Here is a 27,621-nt window from a genome sequence, read left to right as displayed (position 1 = left end):
TATTGTGCTAATGCTATGGGGAGATAAAAAGAAATGTAAGCTGTCTGTTTCCTCAAAGAACTTAGAATCTATTTGGGGAAATGAGAACAGATACACATTTACCAGTAAGTAAATGAGGCACTTGACGCTTGTAGCTGTGAAGCTGTACAGCGCATCTGTGAGTGCTGTAGAACTTTAGACAGAGAGCATAGCAAACTGGCCCGAACCACTCAAAGGACACTTTGTGGAGAAGGTAGGAAGTTGAAGACCAAGCGGGAAATGCCTGTATCGTAATGATGAGGATAAGAGTCTGATGGTAGGAATTAGGTCTCGTCGAGAGAAAAGCGACAGAAGTACATGACTGATTTGAAGTTAGGGCTAGGGCGAAAGAAAGTGGGGACTCCAATGTGATGCGAGGATGCCGACGAGGTGATACAGGAGAGGGTATTAACAAGGGAACAGGAAAGAGCCGGTTTGGGAGGGGCACGCTCGCCCTCCACCGGTGGCGTCCAATCAAAGAAGCTGGCGGGATGCTGCGGTGGAAACGTCTAGGAGCCTGCTGGAAATCTGGGATGACAGCTTGGGAGGGAGCCCGACCAGGCGCATGTATTTATGAACTGTCTTTCGTCCCTCTCCTCCTCCTCCTTCCCTCCTTATCTTTCTCATTCACTCCCCACCTTAAGTCCAAAGAAGTGTTTGATAAAGAAAGCGCCACATTTTAAAAATATTTTGCTAACTGTATTTCAATATAATTGGTTCCCTTCATAATCCCCAGTATTTTTTTATGCATTTGAAATCATTGTTCTGAGAAGGAGTCCTTCTGTGGGTTTCATCAGACTAGCACAGGGGTAAACGGCACAAAAAAGGTTGAGAATTCCTTGTCTAACCACATAAAAGAGTGAAAACTGACATTACCGCATTGGGTGCTTTAAGTGTAATATCTCATGTTAAACTATTCCATGAGAGCAACAACCATCCCTGTTTTCCTGATGAGAAAACCGAGGCTTAGAATGTTAAGTAACTTGCCCAAATTGTTTACATGACCGAAACTAGTAGACCTGGGATCGCCTGAACCAGGATAGTCTCACTCCAAAGCTGAATCAATTTCCAGTATGTTAGAACACAGCTTCCATTACTGTTTAGAAAACTCTTTAAATGACATACTCATTTATAAAAACACTTAACATGTTCAATGAATTAGCCTAATGACTCCTTTCAAAGAAAAGGTAGGATAATTGTTGTCAGTACAAAGAATCAATCATACGGATCACAATGAATGGGCATCCAACCCAATTCTTCCTAGCAAAACAATAAGTGGAAGAAATCACAGCAGATAATAATGGTAAACAATTAATTTCAATAAAGGTAATAAAGGTAAAGAAAAAATATAAGATCTGAGGTCTTATCCTTTACTACTTTTACTTCACATATAAAAAGTTAAAGAACAAAGGAAACAAACTGAGCTTCAATCTCTTATGAGAAACAATAGAAAATTTCACCCATTTTTGCATTTTTTGTTTTTCATGTATCATATTTATAAAGAGGCTTGCCATTTTAAAAATGGGTCTTCTAAAACCATCAAAAATAGATCTGATTAGTAAAAATGAGCATTTTTTTTCATTTTCCATTCATTTCTTGTACTAATTGACTACTAGTGTGACTCACCCATTTTCTCATCTTTTCCTTATTGATTTGTAAGAGCTAAAAGGCAATACCCTCGAAATCCACAAGAAACAGACCTCAAATTAAATATTTAAGTGCCTACTGTGCACGGCCAGTGGTCTGAGAGCTACACAGGTTTTGAAGTAATAGAATCTTGTCCAGCGTAGTAATTAAGCACCACGTCACGCAGCCCAGTCTGGTGATTAAGAATCTGACTTAGGAAATAGCCGACTATGGCACTCACGAGCCCTGCGATCTTGGGCAAGTAACTCAACATCCTCAAGCCCGTTTCCTCGTCTGTGTTACCGGGTAACAGCAGCACCTATACCTCAAAACCCTAAGGCAGGAGACGAGCAAGACAGTCTACGTGCAAGGACTCAGTATGGTGCCTGTCATGTGGCAGTGTACAAAAACCACAGCAGTTACTAGCTATTATTACCGACCAGGGGACATCTGTGGAAGTGCCACTCGGCTTAAGTCAATGCATCTGATGATGTGTTTTCAGTCTGTGTAAAAATTCAGTCTTTCAGAAAGTACAGGAGAAATGAGAGAAACTGTTACTTTGGACCTAAGACTCACCAGTAAAACATGACTGGTAACATGCAAGCAGGAAGAAGCCTTAGAGAAAGCACCCGTGTTGTTTGGAGATCAAGAAAGAAAAGAAAGGAAATGCTGCACATATTGGATGGGCAGATTTCAAGTTTTCCAAAGGAAAATTAGGATCAATTCCAAGACCATAAACTGTATAAAGAAGCTTGAGAAAGCTTGGAGGCTCTCAAAAGCATAATGCTGACTGCATAATTGCAACACACACTGATGAGGGGAAGAAAAAGGGAAAGCATCTTAAAAATCTGATGTGCTGCACAGAGCTTTTCTGGAATTCAGATGTTAAAAAAACCACTTACAACAGATGGTAAAAAAAAACCCAAAAACAACAACAAAAAAACAGGCACATAAAACAAGTATTAGTGGAATGGAGCTGTAAGAATACTGTGAACAAGGCTAAAGCCCCAGGATGAACTGTGACTTTACAAAGTGCCAGATATTGAATAAATGGCATTTTAGAGGTTAAAGTAAAAAAAGTAGAGGGAAAAGTGAAGCCCCTCCCCCCCATGGGGTTTAATGTTAATACTGACAAAGACAAAGAGAAACAACCTTACTCCTATTTTATTTCCATTCTCAGCTAAGAATGTTTTATTCTTTCCAATCTGAAGATCAAATACAATGACTAAGAAGAAACTTAAATCCAAGATGGCTAAGAAAAACAAGAAAACCCAGCTAGATATTCTCACCGGGTTCAAGTCATTTGATCTCACAAATCACATCCTAGGATCCTGAGAGGCTTCCCAGATAAGGCTGCTTAATTGCTTTCTGTAATCTGTGTGGAATCGTGAAGAATGGGAGAGGACTAGAAGCCAGACCGATTTCCCAACTACAGACTGGTCAGCTCGAGGATGATCCCAGATTGTTACAATAGCTCTCACAAATAAAAAAGCGCCACACACTAGGAGGCAGCACAGATTCACCAAGTAATGCCAAGACTGCCCATTTTCGGTTTAATTTTTGACAATGTCAAAGCACGGGTGGAGAACGAGAGAACCTATGATGTCAGCAAAGTAATCAACAAAGTCTAATCATAAATGAGAAACACTGAGGACGCATGAACCACCTGAAATTGCAGCAATAATCGTGTTAATGCGTTTGGGGGGTAGGGTGAGGTGGTGGGAAGTCCACAGCTTTGACCAGATGCTCCAGGGAGCCAAGAACTCCAAAGGCTTTAAGTGACTCTGTCCTCACTATAAACTCTGTGGTATGACAGCCCGAAGGGATAATAAAATCATGGGTTGAATTAAAAGAATAGACAAGCCCCCAATTTCCAGCCGGCTGAGACTGCAACTAAGACCGTGTCCGTGTTCGGTTCGATCGCTGTCCTTCAGACATCGACACAGCGAACCACGTCTGCAGAAACACGGCCACTGTTTTCAGGACCAGTAAGGGGAAGCTGGGAGGAAGATTTTAGGCCAATATAAAGCAAACAAAGCTTTGTAATTAGAACTGTCAAGATACTGGACGTTTATTCATTACGCGTAAGACCACAAAAACTGGGAACAACTCAAGTACCTATCAATAGGACATGGCTTGAATAAACGCTGGTATGTATCCTATGCAATAGTCATTAAAAAGAATGAGGGTAATCCATATGCACTAGCAGACATTCAAAATGTCAAATGACAAAAACTGCAGAGCAGTCTATATAATATTCTCAAAAACTAAAACTGAACCACTTCACAGTCGGCAGGAGATGCAGGGGAAAACGGTTATCAGCGAGCTGCTGGGGGACTTGCTCCTTAGGTTCCACATAGGTCTGTATTTACAGGGACCACAGTAAAAAAGGTAAAGGTACTATTTTCCCAAGTCAAGGACTGTCTTCCTCGAGTCACTGAACAGCCTGCCACTGGAGGTAGTCCAGGTGTAACCACCTATCACAAGCACGGGAGAGGGACTCCAGCGTCACACGTGAACCACAAGAACAGCCTGTAATGACCTTCCACCTTCCAACCGCAGGTTCTTACAGATCCCATCAAACTGGGCCAGCCTGTTTTTCAGTCATTTTCCTGTCTTTCATTTCATACCCCATCTTCGGGTCCCTTTGTCCTCTTCTCCATTCTATTGTGCTCTCTTGAAACCTGGGTTCCAAAGAGTTTCCAAGACCCATCTCAACTCTGTTAAAGTCCAAACAAAGCTACATATCTGTATCCAGACTGTTCTACCTCTGAGCCCCCGACAGTGGAAGTTGTGCCTCTTGAGATAGCTGGTCATACCAGAAAATATCTAACCAAAGAAATTTAGCTCCTACTTTTCTGCCAAGACCAAAGTTCTAGATCTACCTTGCCCTTTTCCCAGAGCTATTCACCGCTGCAATTTTCCTCTAAAACCACACAATATCAATAAGCATTAACTAGTTTCTCCTTTCATTATAGAAACGAGGAATGAATGCCTCTCTGATAATCCTGGACAAAGTAATCCAGATATACTCTGCTTTAAAACAAAAGGTGGAGGACTGAAAACCTTCCAGGTGAATGCAATCATTTAAAGTGCATTAATGAAGGGAGCTGTCCAGAAAGAAACGTGGCTCATCTTTTCATAGAGGAACCATTTTTCCCATCATTCGCTCCTCATGTAACAGTTTAACTATCTGTGTATATCAGTTGCTCTCAAAAGACAGATATGGAAAGAATAACATTTCTTTCATGTTCTCAACTACTTTCCTTATCCTTTCATAGGATTAAAAAAGCTGTCTTGTTTTAAACTTGGAAAGAATATATTCATTCTTTATCACTTTTCTTGCTTTGGTACTTTAAAAAATTGTATTATGAAAGACATTTGGTCTTATCCTGAATACAAAATGAAAGCATGGATTGCCTCTTAAAAACAGCGATCTGAACATTTTAAATTGGCCATTTCCTCCTTTAATCTTCTTTTAATGTAATTGTGTGCATGCACATATGCATGTAGTTAAAGGAGAAAATGTGAGAAATTAATCTTGAATGTGGTTCCTGTAAATACATATTAAGTCAAAGAAATAATAGCTAGACATTACCATTGAGCAAAAATTCCATGTTTCTCCCCTCATTGTCAAAATGTTACATAACCCATTTAGTAAATTTTTAACCTTTAAAGGTAATTTGTAAATACACTCTTAATTTGGAGAGAATTTTGAAAGTGGAACTGGCAGTTAATTAAAATAGGCATTTCCACAGAGCTTACTACCTTTGTTTGACTAAAAATCTGCAATTTTAAATATCTACTAAAACTACCTAGTCTAAAATTATTTTAGGCTTTCTAGTCAGCCAATTCAAGATATCATCAGCTGTTTCACCTTTCAAAATGATTTATAAATGCTCAATATACTTATATTAAACCAAAAAAACCAAAATGCCTTTCACAAGTTTAGCCATCAGTGGGGGGCAGGGGGGGACATGGGGCGAGAGTAATCCCTGCGCTCAAGATCCCAGGTGTCAGGCCCCGGACAAGCGTCCAGTTTAGAGGTTTCCCTTCATGAAAGGAGTTAGCTGCACGAAGAGACAGCTCTCTGGCCCTTGCTACATCCAAAATGCTAACCTCATTTTCGGAATGACGAGTATAAGTTGTCTGTGAAAGGAAGACTGAGTCCTGGCTGTCAGTTTTATCATCCCTTCCCCATGATCCAACCTCCTCAAAAGAAATATCCAGAAACAAAGCAATTACTATCATGGGGCTTTAGTGCAAAAACAAATTATCTTTGGGAACTACAGCTACACTTGCTAAAATTCTGATATTCAGTAAAACATACAGCAGTCTTTACATGTTGTATTGCAAAAGCATCTACCCTGGTATAAAAAGTCTATTTGTAAAACCATGCTCAGAACTGAAGCTTATATTGATTTATGTGAAACAAAATCACAAAAAAAGCTAGGTGCAAAATGCCTTTAATTAATCCCTTTGTCCTGAAAAACTGAGTTAATGACCAGGGATAAGGTTATAAATAAAAAAATCAGTTCCTGTTAAGCACAAATCCTCTCAGTAATACTCTAATTGCAGTCAAATACCAAATGGTCGACACAAATTTTAATAAGGACTTACCCATCCTCTCTTCTCCTAGCAGGCCAGTGTCTAAAAACTTCACAAGTCAAATGACCAGAGTAAATGGGGGCGAGGGAGAAGCCCCCTCAGAACAATATTCTAAACAGAGTTTCAGCACAATTGGATTAGTCCTCTATCCCTTCAACTTTTCTATAGAGTGAAAAATACTTAATTCAAAATAAATGTGCTTAGAAAGTCTAATTTCCTTCCAATCTTGGTGCAACAGTAATAAAGTACCACTGGAAATTAAAGAGTACACAACCCTAAAAGGTAGAAAATGATGTAATTTTCAAAAATTTTAAGACCATCTTATTACCTGATTATACTAATATTTAGCTAGTACAACTAAATTTTAGAATTCATAACTTAGGAGGAATTTTTTCTATTTATGGAAATACTCTCAACCATGTAAATATTTTATCTATAAATATAGTAGGGCAGAAAGAAAGCCAAATCAAAGACGTAATCCTAAAACTAACTTCTGAATGACCAAGGCTTACCTATGACACACGTAATATTTTCTGGGTAAGTTTTTAACTTGAGCATTAAAACTCTAAAGCCTAAAATCTTAATTATTTTCCCTTGTTCCTTCCCTGCTCCTAACCTTTCTCCAGTCATTTTCTGACTTCTCTGGTCCTTTCCAATTTCTGCCTATCATTTGGTTTCCCTCTTTTTCCAATTTATTAAAAAGGTTTTCTCCTTTTACAAGTCAATATAGCTGTCTCCATTCCAAGTCTTTGTTTTACTCCATAGTTAATTTCTAATTCTACGCTTTTGTTTTCATTTCTTTTCTTTAAAAGGAAAAATCAGCAAGTAAGATTGAATTTCTCTACTCCCATTTTCAATAGGTTCCTACCTGCTTAATACACCCTCTGAGATAATCTTTCCCAGGGGATCTAACAGCAGTCCACACCCTAGATTACCTGCACTCTTGTGTGAATGCAAGAGTGAATGCAAGTTCAAAGTAGAAAATAAAAGCCCTCTACATCTATACATAAAAGGCAGAAGACTGGAGAGGAGAAAAACAGCTTGATGATTTTTAAGGAACTGCACACGTGTTAATTATAATCATCCAAGTCCATGGGGCTGGGGAGGGGTTGGCAAAAGGGAGACTGATGCAGAAAAAGACATTAAGTTAACTGAGGAAGTATGCTTAACCCACTGACCTAGTTTCCAACAGAAAACCTGCTAATCTGTGCCTTCATGCCAAGGGGCAAGTGAGCTGATTGTTAATTTAACCAATTTCAAGTTTATAGCTGTACCAATGCTATTTAATGTATGAAGGGGATTTTAAACTTTTTCAAAAACAACTCAAGCTTATTAGAAATTCTAATCAACTTTCACATTTGAACTCCAGGTTACTTGCCTTTTAAAAAATATTTTTGTCAAATACAGCACTGCTTACATTTCTCATGTACTTCTAAAACTGTGAAGTTTAGAGGGAAATTTCTGGTTTTTCCCCTAGATTTGTCTGGCGGTTGCTGAAGTCATTAGAAATAAACTGTTTTCGAGCTTTTGGCTAAACTGTGGTAACAGTACAGGTAATAGTTTGGTTGTTAGACATTTGTGGATCAATCAAGTGCTAGATTATTTAAAACATGTTACAGTGCCTAAGTGGAGAAATTCTGGAGAGTATACAGCACCTACACTTTCCATAGATGTGTCCTTGCGCAGGCAAATTTCATTACCAAGTGGGTTGTGCCTCAATTAACCAGACTATCACACCACCCAAGCATGACATTATATTAAAAACAATGAATTTTCTTATGGGTCATAATCCATTGTTAATGCTATATAAATCAACAATGTTGATACAGAAAATATTTGGAAGATTATCAGTGATTTGTGAAGACCGTTCTGACAGCTACTACGTTCTTAGTAAGGTATCCAAGGTATATTTGGGTACTTAATTTGTAATCCTTGAATTCCATCAGTTTCAAGGTGAGTCCAGAACACCTCATTCCCATTTTAAAAGGCAGTTTTTAAGGCCACAAATTCTGCTTCTTATTTTTTTTTAAGTGTTAGAAAGCTTTTCTGAAGCATTTTTACTCTGATCCTAGGATTAATTTTCACTAGTAATGGAGTTATCTTTTTTCAGCAGACTATGAAAATTATCTCAAAGTTTTAAATATTCTTATAACAATAACTTTTATAAAAGGCATATATGATTTGTTAAATCCAAATATATCCTCAGTGAAAGAGAATTAACATTCTTTTCTCATTAAAACATTAGCTTTGCTCTTTAAAAGTTATGTAAATCCAATTTGGGGGGATATGGTGAATTATAGTTAACAGATTAGGGGGGAAAAAATCACACTAGTGAGTCCAAATACCATGAGCTAGTTTGTAATACAAAATATTTGGAATAAAGCAGAATACATCTGTATAATCTGCTTCCTTAATAAACAGCCAATGAAAAATCAACTGTAAAATCCTAAATACAAGCTGAATAAATGCACTGTTTTACCCTTACAAGATTTAGAATAGATTTTCTTTCCTTTTGAAAAATTGAAAAGCTTTTATGGTTGTGATTAATATAATTTCTAAAGGGATCATGGGTACCCTGACTCTTACCTTATGCATATTGATGATACTGAAGATGCCCTAGGTTCAAAAATATTAAAATGTCACTGCACTAAAGAATCAACATATAGTTATTTTAATGAATAACTAAATTTTGCTAAAAAAAAAACTTTTCTGTCCAAAAACTCAAGTATGTAATGCATTTTGTCAAATATACATTTACTTCATAAAATGCTTTTAATAAAGCAACTGTTTTTTAAAAAACCAAAAGACCAAACAAAGAGAGCGAAGTTTAAACGATTTAAATCTTCACATCACTGAAATGCAGAATAACAAATGTCAGGCCTTATCTCTGTTGGCAAAGACCATCAGAGCTAATAAAAATACATGCCACAGACATCTGCATAAGTAAAAACTGAAATTGAAGTCTAGTTTTAAAACTGGGAATCCACTACAGATAAAATGAATCATAAAAACTCTTAAACAACTATGCTAAAAGGACAAGACTCTTACATTTATTTTCAGCTTTGATTATACAGTGAAAACCCTAGAATTGTGCTTTCACATCTTTTCCCCACATCTTGTACTTTTACAGTGCCACTGAATTTCTTAGGCTATATTTCGTTCATGCAAACACCTCAGAATTTTCACAACTCTATAACAACTTCTAAAACAACCCACCTGAGCCACAGGGCTAACTGTATACTTCCTGCGCCTCAGGGTCCTCTCTCTCCTCTGGCAGCTGTTAATTGGAAGCCCCGGGGACTGAGAGGCAAACAGACCCAGGTTCCAGTCTGGGCAGTGCAGCTGTTCTGGGCTAAGATTCCGAACTTTTCCAAGCCTGTTTTCTTATCTATAAAATGGAGGTGGCCTGTAGAGTCTGCCTACGTGTAGGGCACTCGGTGCACGGCCTGGCATGTATAGTGTTCACATAAGCAGCATCACTGCTTCTAAGGAACTCGGTGAGGAAATGGGGAAGTCTTGGTCGCTTTTGTGATGGTTCCACAGAGTATTCAGTACAAAAGTTAAGACAGTCTATTTTCAGCTGGGTAGAAAATCCAGAAGAGGACTAGGGGAAAAGATACTGCGGAAGAATAAACCCAAATATTTAAGCACAGTTAGAGGGCATGATTCAGGTCCCTGGAATCAGGAGGTCTATTCCTTGGGGAAAGGCAGGACGTCCCCTCCCCTCACCAGGAAGCCACTACTCAGGTCTGCCGGTTACTATCAAAGGAAGAATTAAAATCTCCACGGGTTCCTTCACCAAGCTTTGTTCAATCACTTTCCGTTTTCCTGAGGCCAGGGAAAGGATCCTGACAAAGAGATGCTATGCTCAAGTTACCTTCGTCAGCTACTCCACAGGAACAGGTGAAGTTCATCTAACACTATGCTGTCCAGAAGATTTCTACAGGCTGGGACTCCAGGAGAGGGGTTAAACATGTGAGAAAGGCTGTTTATTGTATACTCAGACAGTTCCTAATGAACAACTCACTCCTTGAACGTCTAGAGCAGCGCTGTGCAACAGAAATATAATCTGAGCCACAAATGCGAGCCAAAGATGGGTCGCATTCTACTAACCACATTTTAAAAAGTAAAAGGGTGAAACTGATTTTAATATTTTATTTAACCCAATATATCCAAAATATCATTTGAACATGTAATCGATATAAAAATTAGTAATAAGGTAATTTACATCTATCTTGTCATGGTAATCTTTGAAATCTCAATTCAGACTTGTCACATTTCAAGTATTCAATAGCCACAAGTGGCGACCATATTGAACAGTGTAGTTCTAGAGTCAGAGATATACACTAATTTTTGTATAAGAATGAATCTTTTAATTTTGACACTTTAGCTAGTTTTAATCCCAATAAATTGAATGGAAGGGATCTAAACTTTTTTTAAGGGAGGGAAATTTTATGAGTCTAAAAGAAACAACACAGAATAGTGTGAATAAAATTCTTGGATTGGGCTATCTAGCCTCCTAATACAAAAAACAATGGTAAATTCTAAGTTTGATCAGGGTTACTAAATGGTTCTCTAAGACTTTCTCTGGCACTGCAACAGTATTTTCCTGTGATTGTTCCTGAAAAAACATGATGCTAAAAAGTGGATCTGTTAACAGGAAATATAAGGACTAGAGGAACTAAGTTAACACCAACACAAAGAAATAACCTGATAAATTCAGAATGTGGAACACACTAAGACAAGGGGATCTGATCTTGCCCCCCCCAAAAAAAGGTGAGGGACTGTTTCAGATTAGGAAAGATTAGACAGACATGATAACCAAAAGCAATGCATAAACCATAACTGGATTCTAGGCCAATCTGGGGACCACTGGGAAAATGGGAAAATGGACTAGTCTGGCTCTTAGATGATATTAGGGTCTTACTGTTCATTTTCCTAGTGAAGTGGTATTGAACTTGGGTAGAAAAGTCCTTATTCTGAGGAAAGGCATGTTAAGTATTTAGGGATGAGATGTCATGATGTTGCAACCTATTTTCAAAGGTTCAGCAAAGAAAAAAACCTACATATAGCAAATATGGCAAAACGTTAACAGTTTTTGGATCTAGGTGATAAGCTATTCAGGCATTTATTATACTACTCTTTCATCTTTTTGCATGTTTGAACATTTTCATCATAAACGAGAAAAAGAAGAAAGAATTCTAGATTAAGAGACATGACCAAATATGCTGTACATGAACCTTGATTAAATCCTTAAAAATAGCTTTAGAAGACATTTGGAGACAACTGAGAAAATCAGAAAATGGAGTGGATATTATAGGACATTACGGAATGACTTAATTTCAACAATGGTTATTATGGTTATGTAGAGAATATCCTCATTCTTGGGAGATGAGATGCTTGCTAAAGTAGTTAGGAATGAAGCATCATAATGTCTACAACTTTCATTGAAATAGTTTAATAAAAAAAAAATGTTACATAAAGGCACACACACCCTCTACCTATCTATCTAGCTAAAGCTAATTTGGCAGAACGATAACAACTATTAACCTACAAGATATGTTTACGGGTGATCATTTTACTATTCTTTCAGCTTTTTTGTTATGTCTAGAAAGTCTCATAATACAAAGCTTTAAAAAAAATAAAGCTAAAAACAAAAAGTGCATATCAATATTCCATTTTTCTAAATTTCAGCAAATAGGAACCTCAAATCAAAACCTCAAATCAAAACCACCCACGTTTTTCCCCCCAGATTCTCGTACTAGAAAAGGATCAGCACCGATGTAAATGTCTTTACTTCTGGGCCTTTCTAGAACCAAGCATACATGATGGACATAAAAACGGCCTTGTTTGAGACCTGCAATGTACCGAGCACAGGAAAAATAGATGGGCCTCATTTCCAAGGAGCTCAAAATAGTATGGTGCAAAATAGTCCAAATTCTTGTTTCTCAACCAAATTTTCCATTTAGTTTGGTTTCTGAAGTTTTATTTCTAGAGATAAGCGCTCAGATCTGACTACCTTAGTGTTGCTCAACATTTAGAAAGCCATAGATTCCTTTGATAAATATTAACTCTCACACACCAAGACAAGAATCACTGACTACCTTCCATCTATCTTCAGGGCCTTATTTAAGTTTTCCTAAGAAATTAACTCAAGAAGGAAGCCTTAACATTTTCATTCTGATGAGATTCACAATACCTGGCCAATGGGTAATAACCAGCCCCCATGCTGTGCAAGCAAACAATCCATCAGAAGGTACAACTGATGCTTTTATACGATTTACAAAACTACCCGATGATATTAACTAGCAGCCACTATCACTATTAACTACCCTGAACTGATAACTGGAATACAAAGGCTCTGCAGCTCAGCACTTAAAACTCATTTACTGCTATCAATTATCCATCTCCTTGTCCCACTAGAGGGGAAATTTTATTTTCTATTTCACAAGTACTTCCTTCTAGTTGGAGGGTTTTTGTTTGTTTTAGTAGTGGAAAAACATTTGCATTTAATGTATAAAGACAAAACAGGATTCCCCAGGGAAAGAGAGCAATAAAAACAGAAGGAAAAAAATCAAAACAGACAAGTGATTTACATAGTTAGTGTGGGGCTGATTTTCACTGAACAAAAAGAATTAAGAAATGTATTCCTTAGTTTCAATTATTTCTGCCTTATCAGTACATTTTGGGAATAAAACTAAAATCCCATAAAACTGAGTTCTAGTAAATGTGTAAATTAATATTTCAAAGCATTTCAGAAGGGGGAAAAAAACATGCCAGGTTGCTAAGTGTTATTCGACGGCGCAAATTTGTTTATTTTTCAAATGGTGTAAATAGCCCTCCTTTGCAAATATTTTATGTTTATCACCAGGTAACTAAAACTGAACAACTATTTAACATGAAGGGTGTCGACCAAAGCTTTAAGTGTGCTTTCTAGAAAGAAGAAAAGATGCAAGGGGTAAACAGAGCCCCAAAGGTAACCATGTGATTAGAAACCAATTAAGTTAAGCAATTACTGAAACTGCTTTCTCTCCTTTGGGCAAGAAAGGATCACAAGTGAGACTCTTGATATAAAAATGAAAAATGCTTACATGTAAAAAGGCCAAGGCTGTTTTGGAGAAAGACTATTTTTAAGATAGCAGAACTGTTACATGGTAAAACGTGCACAGGGATATTTGATCAACACAGACAGAGGATTTACAGTCTATTTGTTTAGAAATGCCCAGTTTTAGACATAAACATAGTTTTCATGGTTAGCTAGTGTGCACAGTGAAACGGGGGGAAAAAGAACTAGGTAAGAGCAGGGAAGAAAATCACCACTAGGGCCTATTGGTTTTCAAGAGCTATTTTATGTTTCCTTACTACATTTTAGAGGAATATGAAACTGTATTAATGCATAGCATTCAGAACTGTAAAACTCCTCAACTCTAATTTCAGTATGTATTACTTAATTTTTTAAAAAGAGAACCGGCCTGACCCAGTTCAGATTTAATTACTTTGTGAACAGAACGAAAAGCTAAAGCAAACCTGTATTATTTTGGGTTAATTACGCTTCAACATTAAACGTACTTTTAAGATGAGACTACTCATCTTAAACTACCTACCTGGTTTATCTTTCACCCACAAAATGTGTTTTAAACAATCTAAATGCACAAGCTACAACAAATTAGACTTCTTACACATATTCTTATAAACTATTCACTCTTTTTGACTCCTGACCAACCTAGGAATCTTATTTATAAAGACACACTGCCTTAACTAAATGAGGAGTCCTGTCCATTGTTTTCAAATGCACTAACCTTCTCAAAAACACTGGATGGGGTCATCAAACAAAACCTGATGTTCTGAATGATGGTATCGGTATGTCTCCAGCGTCTTCTATCATGCCGCAGCCAAGACTGCACAGCCTCGTACAGCTCTATCTCTGGGAACCTGTTCAGATGATCATTATCCAAATAAGACATGAGCTTCTCAAAGCTCAGATAAGACAGGAAGTCAGGCCTGGACATGAGTGGAACAAAGTTGTCTAGCAGAAAGGCGTCCAGCTTCTCCCTGACTCCCTCGATGTTTACACCGAAATCATCTAAGAGTCTCATAATTTCGGCACAGTTCCCTAAGCAGATTTTCGCTAACAGAAAGGAGCAGCAGAACTTCACCACTTCTATAAGTTGAACATACATGGCAGCCTGAAGAATCTCATGAACAGTATTCATACTCAGTTCTATAGTTCCATAGTACATAAACTGAAGAACGTGGCTGAAACCAGTAGCAGTTAGACCTTTTAAATGAATTTTGTCCTGATCTCGCTCCCTCATGTCTGCAGTAAACATAATTCTGAAGTAATCACTCTGGGTGGCCAAGAGTGCTTTATGGGCCTGGAACTGATGATCTTCAATAACCAGAGTGACATCAAGAAGCAATCCCTCCTCATACAGTGCTCTGAACCCAGCAGAGACACTGGTGTCATGGATGGAGGAACAGAATCCTTCCATGTCCCCTGCCATGAATCACCTGGAAAAAAAGTAATCAAAGAAAACTGTGTTAATCATTTCCATGCATTCTGAAGACATTATTAACTTAGAGCTTAAACAATTTTTATAATTATCTCAATTCTACTGTCTAAGTCCTAAATGTACAAGCCCTTTGGGAGAAGACAACCTAAAGATTTGAAGACCAATGTTTTTGGCTTCCCTACCCGGGGGAGAAAAATCTATTAAATACCTATCAAAAAATGGCAAATTGTTAACTTACAAACAACATATGCCTATCCCTTTGATTTTACACTGTTCACCAAATATATTTAAACATGTCCCCGACTTATCAAACAAAAAGGATTTCTCAGCCAAATACTAAATTATGAGAAAAAAACAAAACAGAAATTAAACCAAAAGCACCACTGACCTTGAAAACTCTTAGAAACGTACCCAAAGAATTAAATATGCCAAGTTGTACACACAAGGTTTTTCTTTCAATCCTTACTTATAATAAAAAAATGGCAAGTATTCAAAAGCCCAATAATAGATTAAATAAATATGGTACAGTCCTATAATGGATTACTGTAATAACTAAAAATGATGGCAGCAATCTACCTATTCTGACAAAGGATATTAGGCATTGTTATGTAAAAAAAGCAGGCAACTATAGTATACTCAGTATATTTTCAAAAATTAAATACACATGCATAGTTTAGATGAGAAAAAGTCTAGAGAAATATATACCAAAAAAAAAAAAAAAATGATGTCCCTGGGTAGTCAGATTTCAAGACATTTTGAGGTTTATCTTTTCCTTTTTACCTACTTACCTTATTTTTAAAAATGACCATGTATTGCTTATATATTTAAAATATAAATATGCACTTTAAAGGAAATTAAACCCTGTTTTTGCATATCAGAAAAATGAAGCCAAGATAATGCAATTATAATTAGATCTCTTAACTCTTGCTGCGACGTTCGGATATGTTTTCCTGTGGCCTGCACTATCTGATTGATGCCACTTAATACGTTTTGAGTATTTTTTGCTAAAATTCAATATAACAGTAAATTACCATACAACAAAGGTTTAAAATAAAGTCATTTATGTACAAAGCAGCTCAAAATGTTATTAAATGCATAAAATAGTCAAAATATCAACTTTTTATTTTCTGTGGATTTTTGACACATTTTGGGGGAAAAAACTTGAAATCAATAAATGCAGTGAAAGAGTTAAGTAAAGTAGAACATAGTAATCAGTTTATTGGACTGTTTCTGAAGTAATTTTCTCCTTTTCACTCAACCCCATCCCAGGCCGTCTATCCTCTCCTCGACTGTCATCCTCACACAGCTCGTGCTTCCTCGCCAGGAACACATCCTCCCATCCCTAAATTCCCTCCCAACCCTTTCCACTGTGCCCAGTGGAACCCTGCACTTCAGTGTAAACAAACTCCCCTACAGGCTCACGCTGGTCACAGAAAGTTTTCTCCAGTCTGATTTAAATTAGGAAAACACTCTTCTATACTCTTCATAGAACAAAATGCTCTCCTATAGCGTACAAACCTACCTTCTAAACCTTCTTTCTACTGTCCTTTTTCTAAAACATGGCCTTTCACTCAGTTAAAAACCCATCATCTATTTCTCCTTCTTGCTATATACACACATCCTGATCAATCTCTGTCCCGCATTCCCTGCGACTTTGGCACCTGGCTAAGTGTCTTCTTCTCCACCTCTCGGTGCTCACATAAGATCACTCATCCAAAAATCAAGAATTGACGTTCTCTAACAACCTCAACTCCTATAACCTCCCGTCTTCCTCCATTTTAAAACCTTATTCCCAAACCCGTTGGACTTCGCCACAATCCAGAACTGGTCCACATCTGAAATCTTAACTGTCCACTTACCACTCTCTGGCTCTTTCACTTTGTCAGTCATCTCTGAACTTCACCTGTGTCCTTCTCCAGCTTAGACCTCATGGTGTGACTCAATTCCTAAGCTCTTTCTTTTCCCCGGCTGGGTGTTTGGATGGCTCATGAGCCCTCCAGCGAAGCAACCGGCACCAGTCCCTTCCTCGACCTCCTTCTTCAGGGAAGCTGGCACTGCCAATCTCACCACTCTATTATCAACGCCTCTCCCTTGATTTACTGAAAGAGCATCTGTGCGTGCCAGGCGCTATGTAGGTACAGAGGTGTGTGCCTTTCAGGAATCTCCTCTGCACCCTGGATTTGGCAGAGCCTCCGGGTGCTGAGAGTGAAAAGGCTGCTTCTAGGGACACGCTAAAGGCACTACTTCTCCACGCTTGTGAGAAGGCTACCACTAGATTTTACTGTTTTATTTCATCAATATATTATCTATGACACCCTGTATTTAAGTTGACATATTAACCCATGTATTCAGTAGTTACCCCAGTCTGAGGTCAACTCAAAAAACCCCCTTTATTAACAAATGAAAGTCCGAAAGGATAATATAACAAAATGTTAAAAATGGTTATCTTAGGTGATAGAGTATCAGGCACTTCTACTATTTTTCCCTTTTTACCAACCTGTGTTTTCTAATCTATCTGGAATGACAGTATGTTATTGTTTTTTAAAAGTTCATTTTTTAAAAATAACAACAAAAAACCCCTAATTGCCAAAACCCCTGATTACATCCTAGTCCCCATTTCTCAGGATCCTTCTGCAGCACAGCATGACGTCCTCCCTTGGCTCATCACTTTCTCAGCTTCATGACACGGTTTTCCTGATTCTCTTCCTATTCTTGGGTGGCTTATTTCTCAATCTATTTCTCTATTTCCTGGGCTCATTTTTCTCGAGCTATCCCTTAAACATTGGTGTTCTGTAGGATTCTGTTCTTGCACCTTTTCTCATCTCATCTAAGCACTGTGTCCCCCAAATGATCTCATCTAAACCCATGGTTTTCCTTAATACCTACCTTTACCATTATCTTGACAATCTCTGTGCAAATCTCTATCCTTCCACCAGCACTCTATATAGTGAATCGCCTATTACACACTTCTGGGCGCCCCAGGGGATCTCAAAATCATCACATATAAACAGAATCCGAATTCTACCCTCCCCCCATCAGTTCCTTCCTTTGTAGTCCCGATCTTATCAAGAGGCATCCTAGGAGCCTTTCTCCCCAGTTGTCCCTAACTTACCTTTAAGTCTTATTGATTGTACACCATATATTCACTTACCTAAGACAACAAAGTATGCACAAGATGAAATTAATATCAAATTTTTTTTAGTACTCCATTAATCCAAAAGCTATATACTTTCATTTTGTAAAGGCGGAGCACAAGAGAGCTAGCTGTAATTTGGAAAATCGATATAACATATTTTAGACACTGTAATCAATGCTTGCCAGAACTACTTTACTAACACACTCCAGATTAAAGTAAGCGATCAGGCTTTTTTCCTGAATTATTTTTAAAGGTAAAATTAATGAGCTTAGAATTTTCCAAGTGATATGAGGCATATGTACACAAATGCATACTGGGAACAAAAGGAACAGCATACAGTATGGTGTCTGAATAATTAAACATTCTGGTTAGTAGAGGGCTATCAACATCACACTATCAATTTTCAAAATAATTAGAAAAAAGTAATGAATTAAAACTGGATGAAAAATTTGATATTTCATTATCTTTCTCAGGATCATTATGGACACCAATTATCACTGACTCGTCAAGGCACATCGGTCACATTCAATGAAGATTTAATAGAAGGCTGCACATCAGCGTTCATATACTTGAAAGTAGACTGCTTTGTGTTCATTAATCTGTTATTTTGACAGTGCCTAAAATACCACATATTTCACTTCCTGTCAAAGTAACCCTCTCTATTCAACAGTTATCACTGTCTGAATAAGGTTTCAAACAGCTAATACTCACTTTTCTAAAAAAGATTCCATCTAACGGAAATTTTTAAAAAAAGAGATACTAGGGGCGGCCGGTTGGCTCAGCTGGTTAGAGCGCAGTGCTCACACACCCAGGTCACCGCATCGATTCCCACATGCGCCAGTGAACTGCGCCCTCCACAACTAGAGTGAAAAAATAACGGCTTGACCTGGAACTGAGCTGCGCTTCCAAAATGAGATTGAAAACGACTTGACTTGGAGCTGATGGGTCCTGGAAAAACATGCTGTTCCCCAATATTCCCCAATTAAAAAAAATTTTTTAACTAAATTAAACAATATATTTTTAATTAAATTAAAACTTTAAAAAATTAAATTTAAAAAATGAGATACTATGCTTTCTCAAAAAACGCAATCACGGTTCTAGATACTTTCTAGATACTCACTATGATGGAAAACATCACAGGGCAAAGAAGAAAAAAGAAGAGGAGGACTGATAAGCTGTGAGGCAACAGACATAAGTATGTAAAGACTCTCCGCTGGGCACCCACAGCCCACCAAGAGAGATTCCCAGCAGGCAGGCTTCCACTCTGTGATCCCGTCCCCAATCACATGTGGTCAGACCCGGGTGGGAAACATGAGCCACGACGAACACTCTTTTGTCAAGAATTTAGAAAAGAGACGAAAGAGAGAAAGAGACGTGCACCGACTGTGTATGACTGGAACTGGAACATATCAAAGAGCAGCTGTGCGCACCAACTTCTGCCTGCTCTGTGGGCTGAGTAGCAGAGAAAGCCAGTCAACTGAGAAAGAAGAAGAAAGCCAAGCCGAGGGGACAGGGAGCGCTCCAGAACACCTTCATTTTTCAAGTTCCTAGGTCCAGCTCTATCTCTGCCCTTGGGTTCTGAGAGAAATCTTTACATTCTTAGAATAAATTCTCCTTTTTTACTACCTGAGGTGGGTTTTCCCTATGTATAACCAAGATCCTTAATAGTTTTAGAACAGAAATAGCTATACTTTGTATAAGTTACTCAAACTTTCTTGGTCTTATCTCTGCATGTAAAATGAAAGCACTCAACATGATGATCTCTGAAAAAATTTTTAAATTCTCATTTATTCTATTTTTATATGATTTTACAGATGTTTAATGCACTTATATAGATATGCAAAATAAACTACTGCTATTTTTCAAGTCTTAATGCATTTGTGAAGTTTATCTAATCTAAATTGACTTCTAAAACTAATTTGTGATAGCTGGGACATACACAGTTACTTCTTTTCTACATGAAAAAGCTTGGTGCATCTATCAATAAGACTAACAGCTTTGGAGCAGCAGCAGTATTTTACACTTTTATGGGAAGCATGTATATAAGTAAAAAGTGATAAAACACTCAGCGGTTAACTGACCAACAATGATACAACTCTCTAAATGGAAGTAGTGAGCTAAGAGTACAGGTCTGGAGTCAGATACATACATTTGAATCCTGATTCTACCTCTTATTAGCTCTGTGATCGTGGGTCAAGCTACTTAGTAGTCTCTCTGAGCTCTACTGTCCTCATTTGTTAAAAAAAAAAAAAGGGAATACTAGTATTAATAAAACCTACCTCATAGATTGCTGTGAGAATGAAATGAGTTAATACGTGTAAAGAGTTACAAAAGTATACAGTCCTTAAGTATACCATAACGTTAAGGCTTATTATTATACCCCTTCACTTGGTGCTACTAGAACCAATATAATAAACCAGACCCTCTAACAGTTAATTCTGGAGAAACCCTTCTCCCTAGCAACAGCACTTAGAACCCCAGCCCACCTTCTCAGTAAAGCCTCTCAGGACCCAGTTCAACTATAACTAGATAGATGAAGACAGGTCCACAGGTGAAATTTTTTTTCAAGGTCATATAACTAGTTAGAAAGTTAAGACTAGAATCTGATTTGCAAAAAAAAAAAAAAAAAAAAGCGTGTTTTTAGAAAGAGCAAAACCTTTGCAATCAGAGAGCTTACTAGTACTTACCACCCATGTGACCTGGAGAAATTTAGTAAACTTCCTGACCTCAGCTTCCATCCACATATTAGGAATAATAATCATCCTACTGAGTTGGGGTGGTCATTAAATAAATTAACATAAGTTAAATGTCTAGACCAGAGCAAGGCACCCCACCAGAGGTCAATCAACGCTGGCTTCCCTCCTCCAACTTTTGCCTCATGTTCCCAATCACCTCAGACCATAGGAACCTGACACTCCTCCAGCACCCCTCTGTAGACCCCACAGCTCCCTAGGGTTGATTACAATGCAAGTCTATAAGCGATCAGGAGATGTACTGGTAGTCAAAACATGACCTCATTTTGCAGTGACATTGTTTTCCATTTCATCTCATCACACAAGTATAATTTTCTAACTTTTCTGGGCTCCTTATGCTTTTCTACCCTAACCAGAATAGCTATTCTCTCTATCTGTACTGTTCAATATGGAAGCCACCAGCCATGGGGCTACTGAGCACTGCAAATGTGGTTAGTCCCAATTGAAATGTGCTGTGAGTGTAAAATGGACACCAGATTCTGAAGACTTAGTACAAAAAAAATGTAAAATATCTCATTATACAAATATTTATATTGAATACATATTGGAAAAATATTTTGGATATACTGGGTTAAACATATTAAAATTAACCTCACCTGTTTTTTACTTTTAAACTGTGGCCATGAGAAAAATTAAAATTACATACGTGGCTTGTATATTCTGTTGGACAGCATGGATCTATAACATCAATGTGTAAGATATCAAACAACCAAACTTACAAATGGACACGTGAAACAAAACCAACTTGTTCATAATCCATACCCTGGAAGCTACAAAGGAAAAAAAGTGAGGCTTAAGTTAAAATAAAACAAAAACAACACAAAAACACACATATAACCAAATAAAAATAAATAGCTAGAAAAAGGAAAGTGTGAGAAGAATACAAAAAGAAAAATACACAAAATCTTACACATAAGAATTCTCTAAAGAATTATATTTTAGAATTTAAGGAATAAATAATTACAAAAACTGTAAAACGAAACAAACCCTCAAATAAAAATTCTATAAACTAATGAAGACTTGGCTGGGGAGGGGGGGCAGTCCGTTAAGGGACTTTGAGAAAAGATACTTCACGATATAAAAATGTTCAATGTACAGAAATTCTATATTCTCACTTTTCAAAACACCACATTAAAGGAAATCATGGTTTATAAACCTGTACATGTATATATTCTACACGTGGCCTTCAGAATTTGAAGTGGTAGTTTTTTTCAAAAGGGAAACCAACTCAAATTAAACTAAATGACAAGGCATACTTATGCTACAAGAAACGAAATATTGAAGGATTTGTCTTGTTTCATAAACTTGGCATTTACTAAAGAAAAAAAGTCTCACATTTTCTATACATAAGAACGATTAATATAGTAATTCTCAAAGTGTGGTCCAGGGACAAGTGGGGTCCTAGTTCCCTAAAAGGACTTTGCAAAGTCAAAACTCTTTTCATAATAATAATTTTAAAAGTAATTTGTCTTTTTCACTTATTCTCTCAGCGTTTTCCAGAGGCTACATGTGTGATACCTTAACAGACCGAATCTAAAAGCCCTAAGAAGCCCACTGTCTTTTATTAAATAAGCCTGACATTAAAGAGATTTGCAAAAATGTAAAACAATGCCACTCTTCTCACCAAGTTTTTCATTCTTAGAAAAATTATTTTTAATAAAAAATGTTATTTAGATTAACGTGTAATGGGTTTTTTAAAATTAATTACAAATAAGTATTTCTTTAAATTGGCACTTTAAATTTCTATTATGATAAATATAAATAGATACAACCCACATATACAAAAGCTCCTTGGGATCCCAAGAATTTTTAAGACTATAATGAGGTCCTGAGACCAAAAAGTCTGAGTACCACTGACAATACAATGATAAAAGATAAAAAACACACACACCCGCCCCCCAAACTACCTCTTCCTACCTCTGCCTTGGAAGACTATTACTGCTATTTATATCACAAAAATTTTTAACAGTTCAAACTCTCTAGTGACTAGTAAAGAAAGAAGTCTGGTGGGGGCAAAATTGGACAGGAAATAAAAGGCAAAGAAATTAAATACTTCCTTTTCAGTTAGAAAGCCGCCATTCTGATTTGAAGGCAAAATTCTAGGCAATTAACTAGAAGTTGTTTCAAAATTAACTTCCATGTTTACACCATAAGCAATAATTTAATGCTTTCACAGTCCCCCTCAGCTGCTTGAAAATTCATACAAAATCCTAAGTTATTCAGTACAAAAGCTACATTCTCAGAGGTTGATATACTTATCTTCATAGAAAATTTTAAATTATTTCATACTGCCTTCATCCTCGAACTGTTAGCCTACCCAAGTTGATGCCTATGCAGAAAATGCCACACTTGCATACTAAAAAGAAAATGCAAGGCTTACTACAGACAAAAATAGAATTAATTTCTGAGTCATAAAATTTCTCACAATTTCTGTAACCTATAAAGTAAAAATTTTAAATTCAACAATCTCAAAGCGGCCAACTTCTCAATGTAAAAGGAAAGAAAAATTTGAAACTAGGCTAATGATTAGCACTCATTTTACCCTCAGATACACTACTCAAATTGAGAAATATCTGTTTAATATGGGAGAAACGGTTGTGTAAGTTAACTTTAATTTGTTTAATACTGGAAGTTCTTCCTTGTCCATCAAAATGGTTTTATAACTCAGTACCAAATTGCAAATGACCGTTTAACTAAGCTTTTGGGAAGGTTCTGGGTCCTCCAGCCTCCAGGCTGGCACCTATTATCCAAATTACTTCACTTTTCAGGTATGTTTAGCATTTAGGAGCCCTATAATACACAAAACCTTGCAAGAAAAAAACCCACTCCTGCTTCAATGCTATTTTTTCATCAGAAGATTTTAATTTAATGCTCCTCTGCTCATTCCTCACTACAAGTAGAAGTAATCCAAGGGTGATGTCATGGAAAACAGCTTCCCTAGTCTTTAGAGATTGGATCCAGTGAGAATTCTAGGAAAAACTTCTATTGGGGAATAACCCCAAATCTTGTAAGTTACATATCCTAACTTAAAATCACCGATATTGTAATGTTAACACTTTAGTTTCCCCAAGAATTAGACCTTTTGGAAGGTCTCAATGTCATGATACAGATTCCCTGCAAATCTTTAAATGATGCAGAATCATTAACTAAATTCAATGATCTTATCAGAGACAATGAATACATTTTCTATCCATTCTTATTTGCTTCAGTGATTCAGTCAGATGAGCTTTAAAGGTCTTATATTAAAAAGAAAAAATTTGAGAAAGTGTCTTTTCTAGTTTATTCCAAAGTTAAAATTTCTAATTCTGAAAAGGCCTTCCACTTTCGGACCAGTAGCAGTACAACATATACCCAGGGCAAAGATGAATTATAAGAGCCCCTCCACTGAGTCCTAAAATGTCCATAATTATCTCCTATTACTCTCCCCCTTGTTCCCCCTGCCCCAGATACACTAGCCTCTTTGCTGTTTCTTGAAAACCAGCCACATGCCCACCTTAAGGCCTCTGCACTTCGAGTTCACTCCCTCTGCCTGGATCACTCTATCCCCAGACATATATGGTTCCCTTCAGATCTTTACTCGTGTCATCTCAATGAAGTCTTCCCCAAATCCCCTCTTCAAAATCGAACCCCCCCCATACACCCCATCAACCAGAAAATCCCCACTTTCTTTATCTGCTTAATTTTCCTCCGTAGTGTATTAAATGGAGATATAGGCTTATTTTCCTTATTCAGTTTACTTTTTGTTGTTTGGTTTTTCTTTTTTTGTTGTTGTTTTGTTTCATTGGCTATTGTATCCCCAGAACCTAGAAAGAATAGCGCTTGGCATATAAGTGCTTAATAAATATTTGTTGGATGAATAAATCTAATACTCACAACCCTCCATGTTCTGTAACCATCCCTGATTTAAAGATGAGAAAAATCAAAACTCAGAGGTTAAGTAAATTGCCCAAAACTAGGATTCTTAATAAGTGGAGTTGGCGTCTGCCTGACTTCAGAGCCTTCGCATTTAACCAACTATCCTACCAATGACTGTCTTTCATTTTTTGAAGAAAAATAAACCCCACACAAGGTACAACATTCCAATTCAGAGGAAATACGTGCTAATAAATTAATCCAACCCCTCATAAGCTACAGATTCATTCTCCTCACAGTTAACGTTATTCACTCTCAAAACATTTACGATGGGAAAGGGCAACCTTGACAATGGGACAACTACATAATTTTCAGGGCCCAGGGCAAAATGAAAATGCAGGGCCCCTTAAAATGAAAATGTGGGGTCCCTCATTCAAAAGCAGGAAAAAAGTATCATTAAAGGTACTAAAACATAAAGCTTTCTCCTTTCTTCTGAGGTCTCTCTTGACTTGTCGTGGTGTTTTTTTATTTGCTGTTTTATTCGTTCTAAGTAAAGAAAAATTAAAAATTTAAATTATTAGCATGAATTTTACCATTCACCTTTATATTGTACAATGCCAGTTTTATACGCAGATTATTAAACCAAGTTTGAAGCCCATTTGAACACCCACGAAGCCAAACTATCCCTGGTTCCAAGATTTTAGCCCCATATAACCAAGGCAGAGAGATCAAACCTTAAAATTTCCAATAAAGTAATGATTTAGCAAAATTCTGCCTTCAAGACAAGCGATAAATCCAATGCATAAAAGCTAGCTAGCCTGTTCAAGTAGGCTCTTCCTTTTGCTAATTTAATCCTGCCCGCCTTATATTATTCTGCCTTTCTAGAAAACACAAAAGCATACTCTGAAAGATAACTGGTATCGGATTATAAATTTAATAATAAAACATTTCAAAAAACCATTTGTTAGCTAAAAATAATATACTAAAAAAATGCTTCTTTTTCACTTTTTGTGGACCATTTTTAAAGTCAAACCATACATTTTTGATGTATCGAGTAAGAATCATCCTATACTGATGTTACACATATTATAAATTCTGACGTCCAATTTTCAAACCACAAATATTTACTATCCTACTATCCCTCCAAGTTAATCAGCAATAAAGAGTGCAAATTAACATCCTTTACACTGAAAAACTGGTTCTAAGCACCTAAATGTTGTGATGATTAAGAGAATTAAATTACATAAATATTATTACATTATCAAATAGTTGAAATTTTGCAAACATTTCTAGATCTATTAAGAATTATAGAAATCTGAATGCATTTCTAATCTCTTCAAAAACAATTTTCATATTAGTAGAGATATTCAGGCATCCTGTTCCCAAGATATGAAAAATAGGCATTAAAATTAGGATATATAACTTAAAAGCATTTTCTGAATTACAATTTAATCAGATTAACAAAAGAAAATATAAATTCGGTAAATATAAAAGTCTAAACAAAGGTAGGTGCTAAATAAATATTGCGAGTAAGAACAGGGACATAAGCGGCCTAGAAAAATGAAAAGCAAAGCACTACAGTAACGTTAAATTTGAATTAAAGAATACCGTTATTTAAATAAGCAGTTAGCATTTCGTAGGAAGAAGGCCAAGCAATGTGACTATTATATATCTATCTAGTCGATTCACAGCACTGCTTCGATATTCCGGACTTATTGCTTATACTCATAATATAGAAATAAAGAGGCAGCAACAGTTAGCCACTACAACATTAACCACTCGGGCAACGGTTACTTTAAAAATTGCCTTCCATTTTAACACTTTACAGCTATAGATTATTTTCATATATATGGCTTCATATAGTCCTCACTACCCTGTGATGTGGCTATTACTGACTAGATTTCATAGATAAGAAACCACGGCTCGGTAAGGGATTTTTCTCAAGAGTCCCCCGGTCGAACCCAGACATTCTGATTCCACGTTTTATGCCTCGTATTTCGCATAGTTTTATTTCAGGCATAAATAGAATTTTTAAAGGGAAGGAACGGGTTAGGGAGAAAATAATCATGGTACCTGCAGCTGTGTGCTGCAAAAAATGGCTGAATTATGCTTCTTCCTTTTTTTCCCCCCACCTTGAAAAAAATTAAATTTCAAACAATTTAAGTAAACTCAAAGACAAATTAGGTCCCAGCGCCTTCCTAATGTTTGACTCGGATCTGAGCAGAAAGGGCAACCGAATCGGTTCCGACCGCGGGCCCGCGGCCGAAGCCCGGGCTCCCGCAGGCCGGAGGGCCAGGGGCGGCTACGCACCTCGGGGGTCTGTCCAACCTCTAGTGGACGGCAGTCTGCATCAGGAAGAAGCGGGCCGGCGGCCGGGCGGTGGGCGGTCGGGCGCCGGGACGGCACTCGGCAGGCTTCTCGAACGTCTACAAGGAGCCGCTCCGAGGCCGGGCTGGGGCGCTCCGGCGGGGGGCGAGTCTGCGCGCCTGCGGTCCCCTCGAAACCAGTCCTGGGAAAGAAGACAGCGCTGAGTCGCGAGTCAAGACAGTCGGGCTCGGCGCGGCGTCGGGGCCGGGCCCAACCTTGCCAATGCCAGGGGTCTCGCAGCGGCCGGCGGGGTTCGGCTGGAGGGCCGACTCGGGGCCGCGGGCGGGGAAAGGGGCTGGGGGGCCGCGGGTAGCAGCAGAAAAGCCGGCAGTGGAGGCGTCGACGACTGCGTCTCCGGGCTTCTGCCCCGAAGCGCGCCGAGCCTCGGGATCACCCACGCCGGGGGTGGAGGAAGGCGGGAAAGGGGCGGGAAAGGGGCGGGGCGTGTGGGGCCACGAGCCAGGGGCCGCTCCGGGCCGCGCGCCCCCTGTGGGCCACGGGAGCCGCCCGGGGCCCGCCCAGGGAGGCGGGGCCCGCCGGCAGGGGGCTCTGTGCGCCGTCGTCTCAACGCGGAAGCTTGCCACGCGGGTAGGGAGGTCGAAGGGTAGGAAGCCATAAGCTGCAGATCAGGCTCTGGAGGCGCCCTCGGCCCCCGCGGGTGCCTCAAGGGGGCCCGCGTGCGGGCGGCGGCCCAGAGGGTGTTTACCTTCCCCCTGGTCGAACGCCAATGCCGCCATCTTTCAGCCAG

At 38.1% G+C, this 27,621-nt stretch overlaps 1 protein-coding gene across 2 annotated transcripts in view; it reads right to left on the bottom strand.

The window, feature by feature from the left end:
- Positions 1–27,621, bottom strand: part of KLHL15 (kelch like family member 15) — a 32,774-nt gene extending 5,153 nt beyond the window's left edge. The window contains exons 1-3 of one of the 2 annotated variants that reach the window (XM_033105206.1): positions 27,580–27,621; positions 26,817–27,015; positions 14,052–14,763 (exon numbers count right to left, since the gene is read on the bottom strand). In XM_033105206.1, the coding sequence (XP_032961097.1) occupies positions 14,052–14,756 (705 nt within the window). In that variant the 5' untranslated portion in view covers positions 14,757–14,763; positions 26,817–27,015; positions 27,580–27,621. Of the gene's footprint in view, positions 1–14,051; positions 14,764–26,816; positions 27,016–27,088; positions 27,267–27,579 lie in introns of those variants that run through there. The other variant, XM_033105198.1, reaches the window with a different exon arrangement.

Source organism: Rhinolophus ferrumequinum, chromosome X (genome assembly GCF_004115265.2).
Source record: "Rhinolophus ferrumequinum isolate MPI-CBG mRhiFer1 chromosome X, mRhiFer1_v1.p, whole genome shotgun sequence".
NCBI lineage: Eukaryota > Metazoa > Chordata > Mammalia > Chiroptera > Rhinolophidae > Rhinolophus > Rhinolophus ferrumequinum.
Note: the sequence above shows the minus strand (reverse complement) of the source record. Positions and strands in the feature narration are given on the sequence as shown.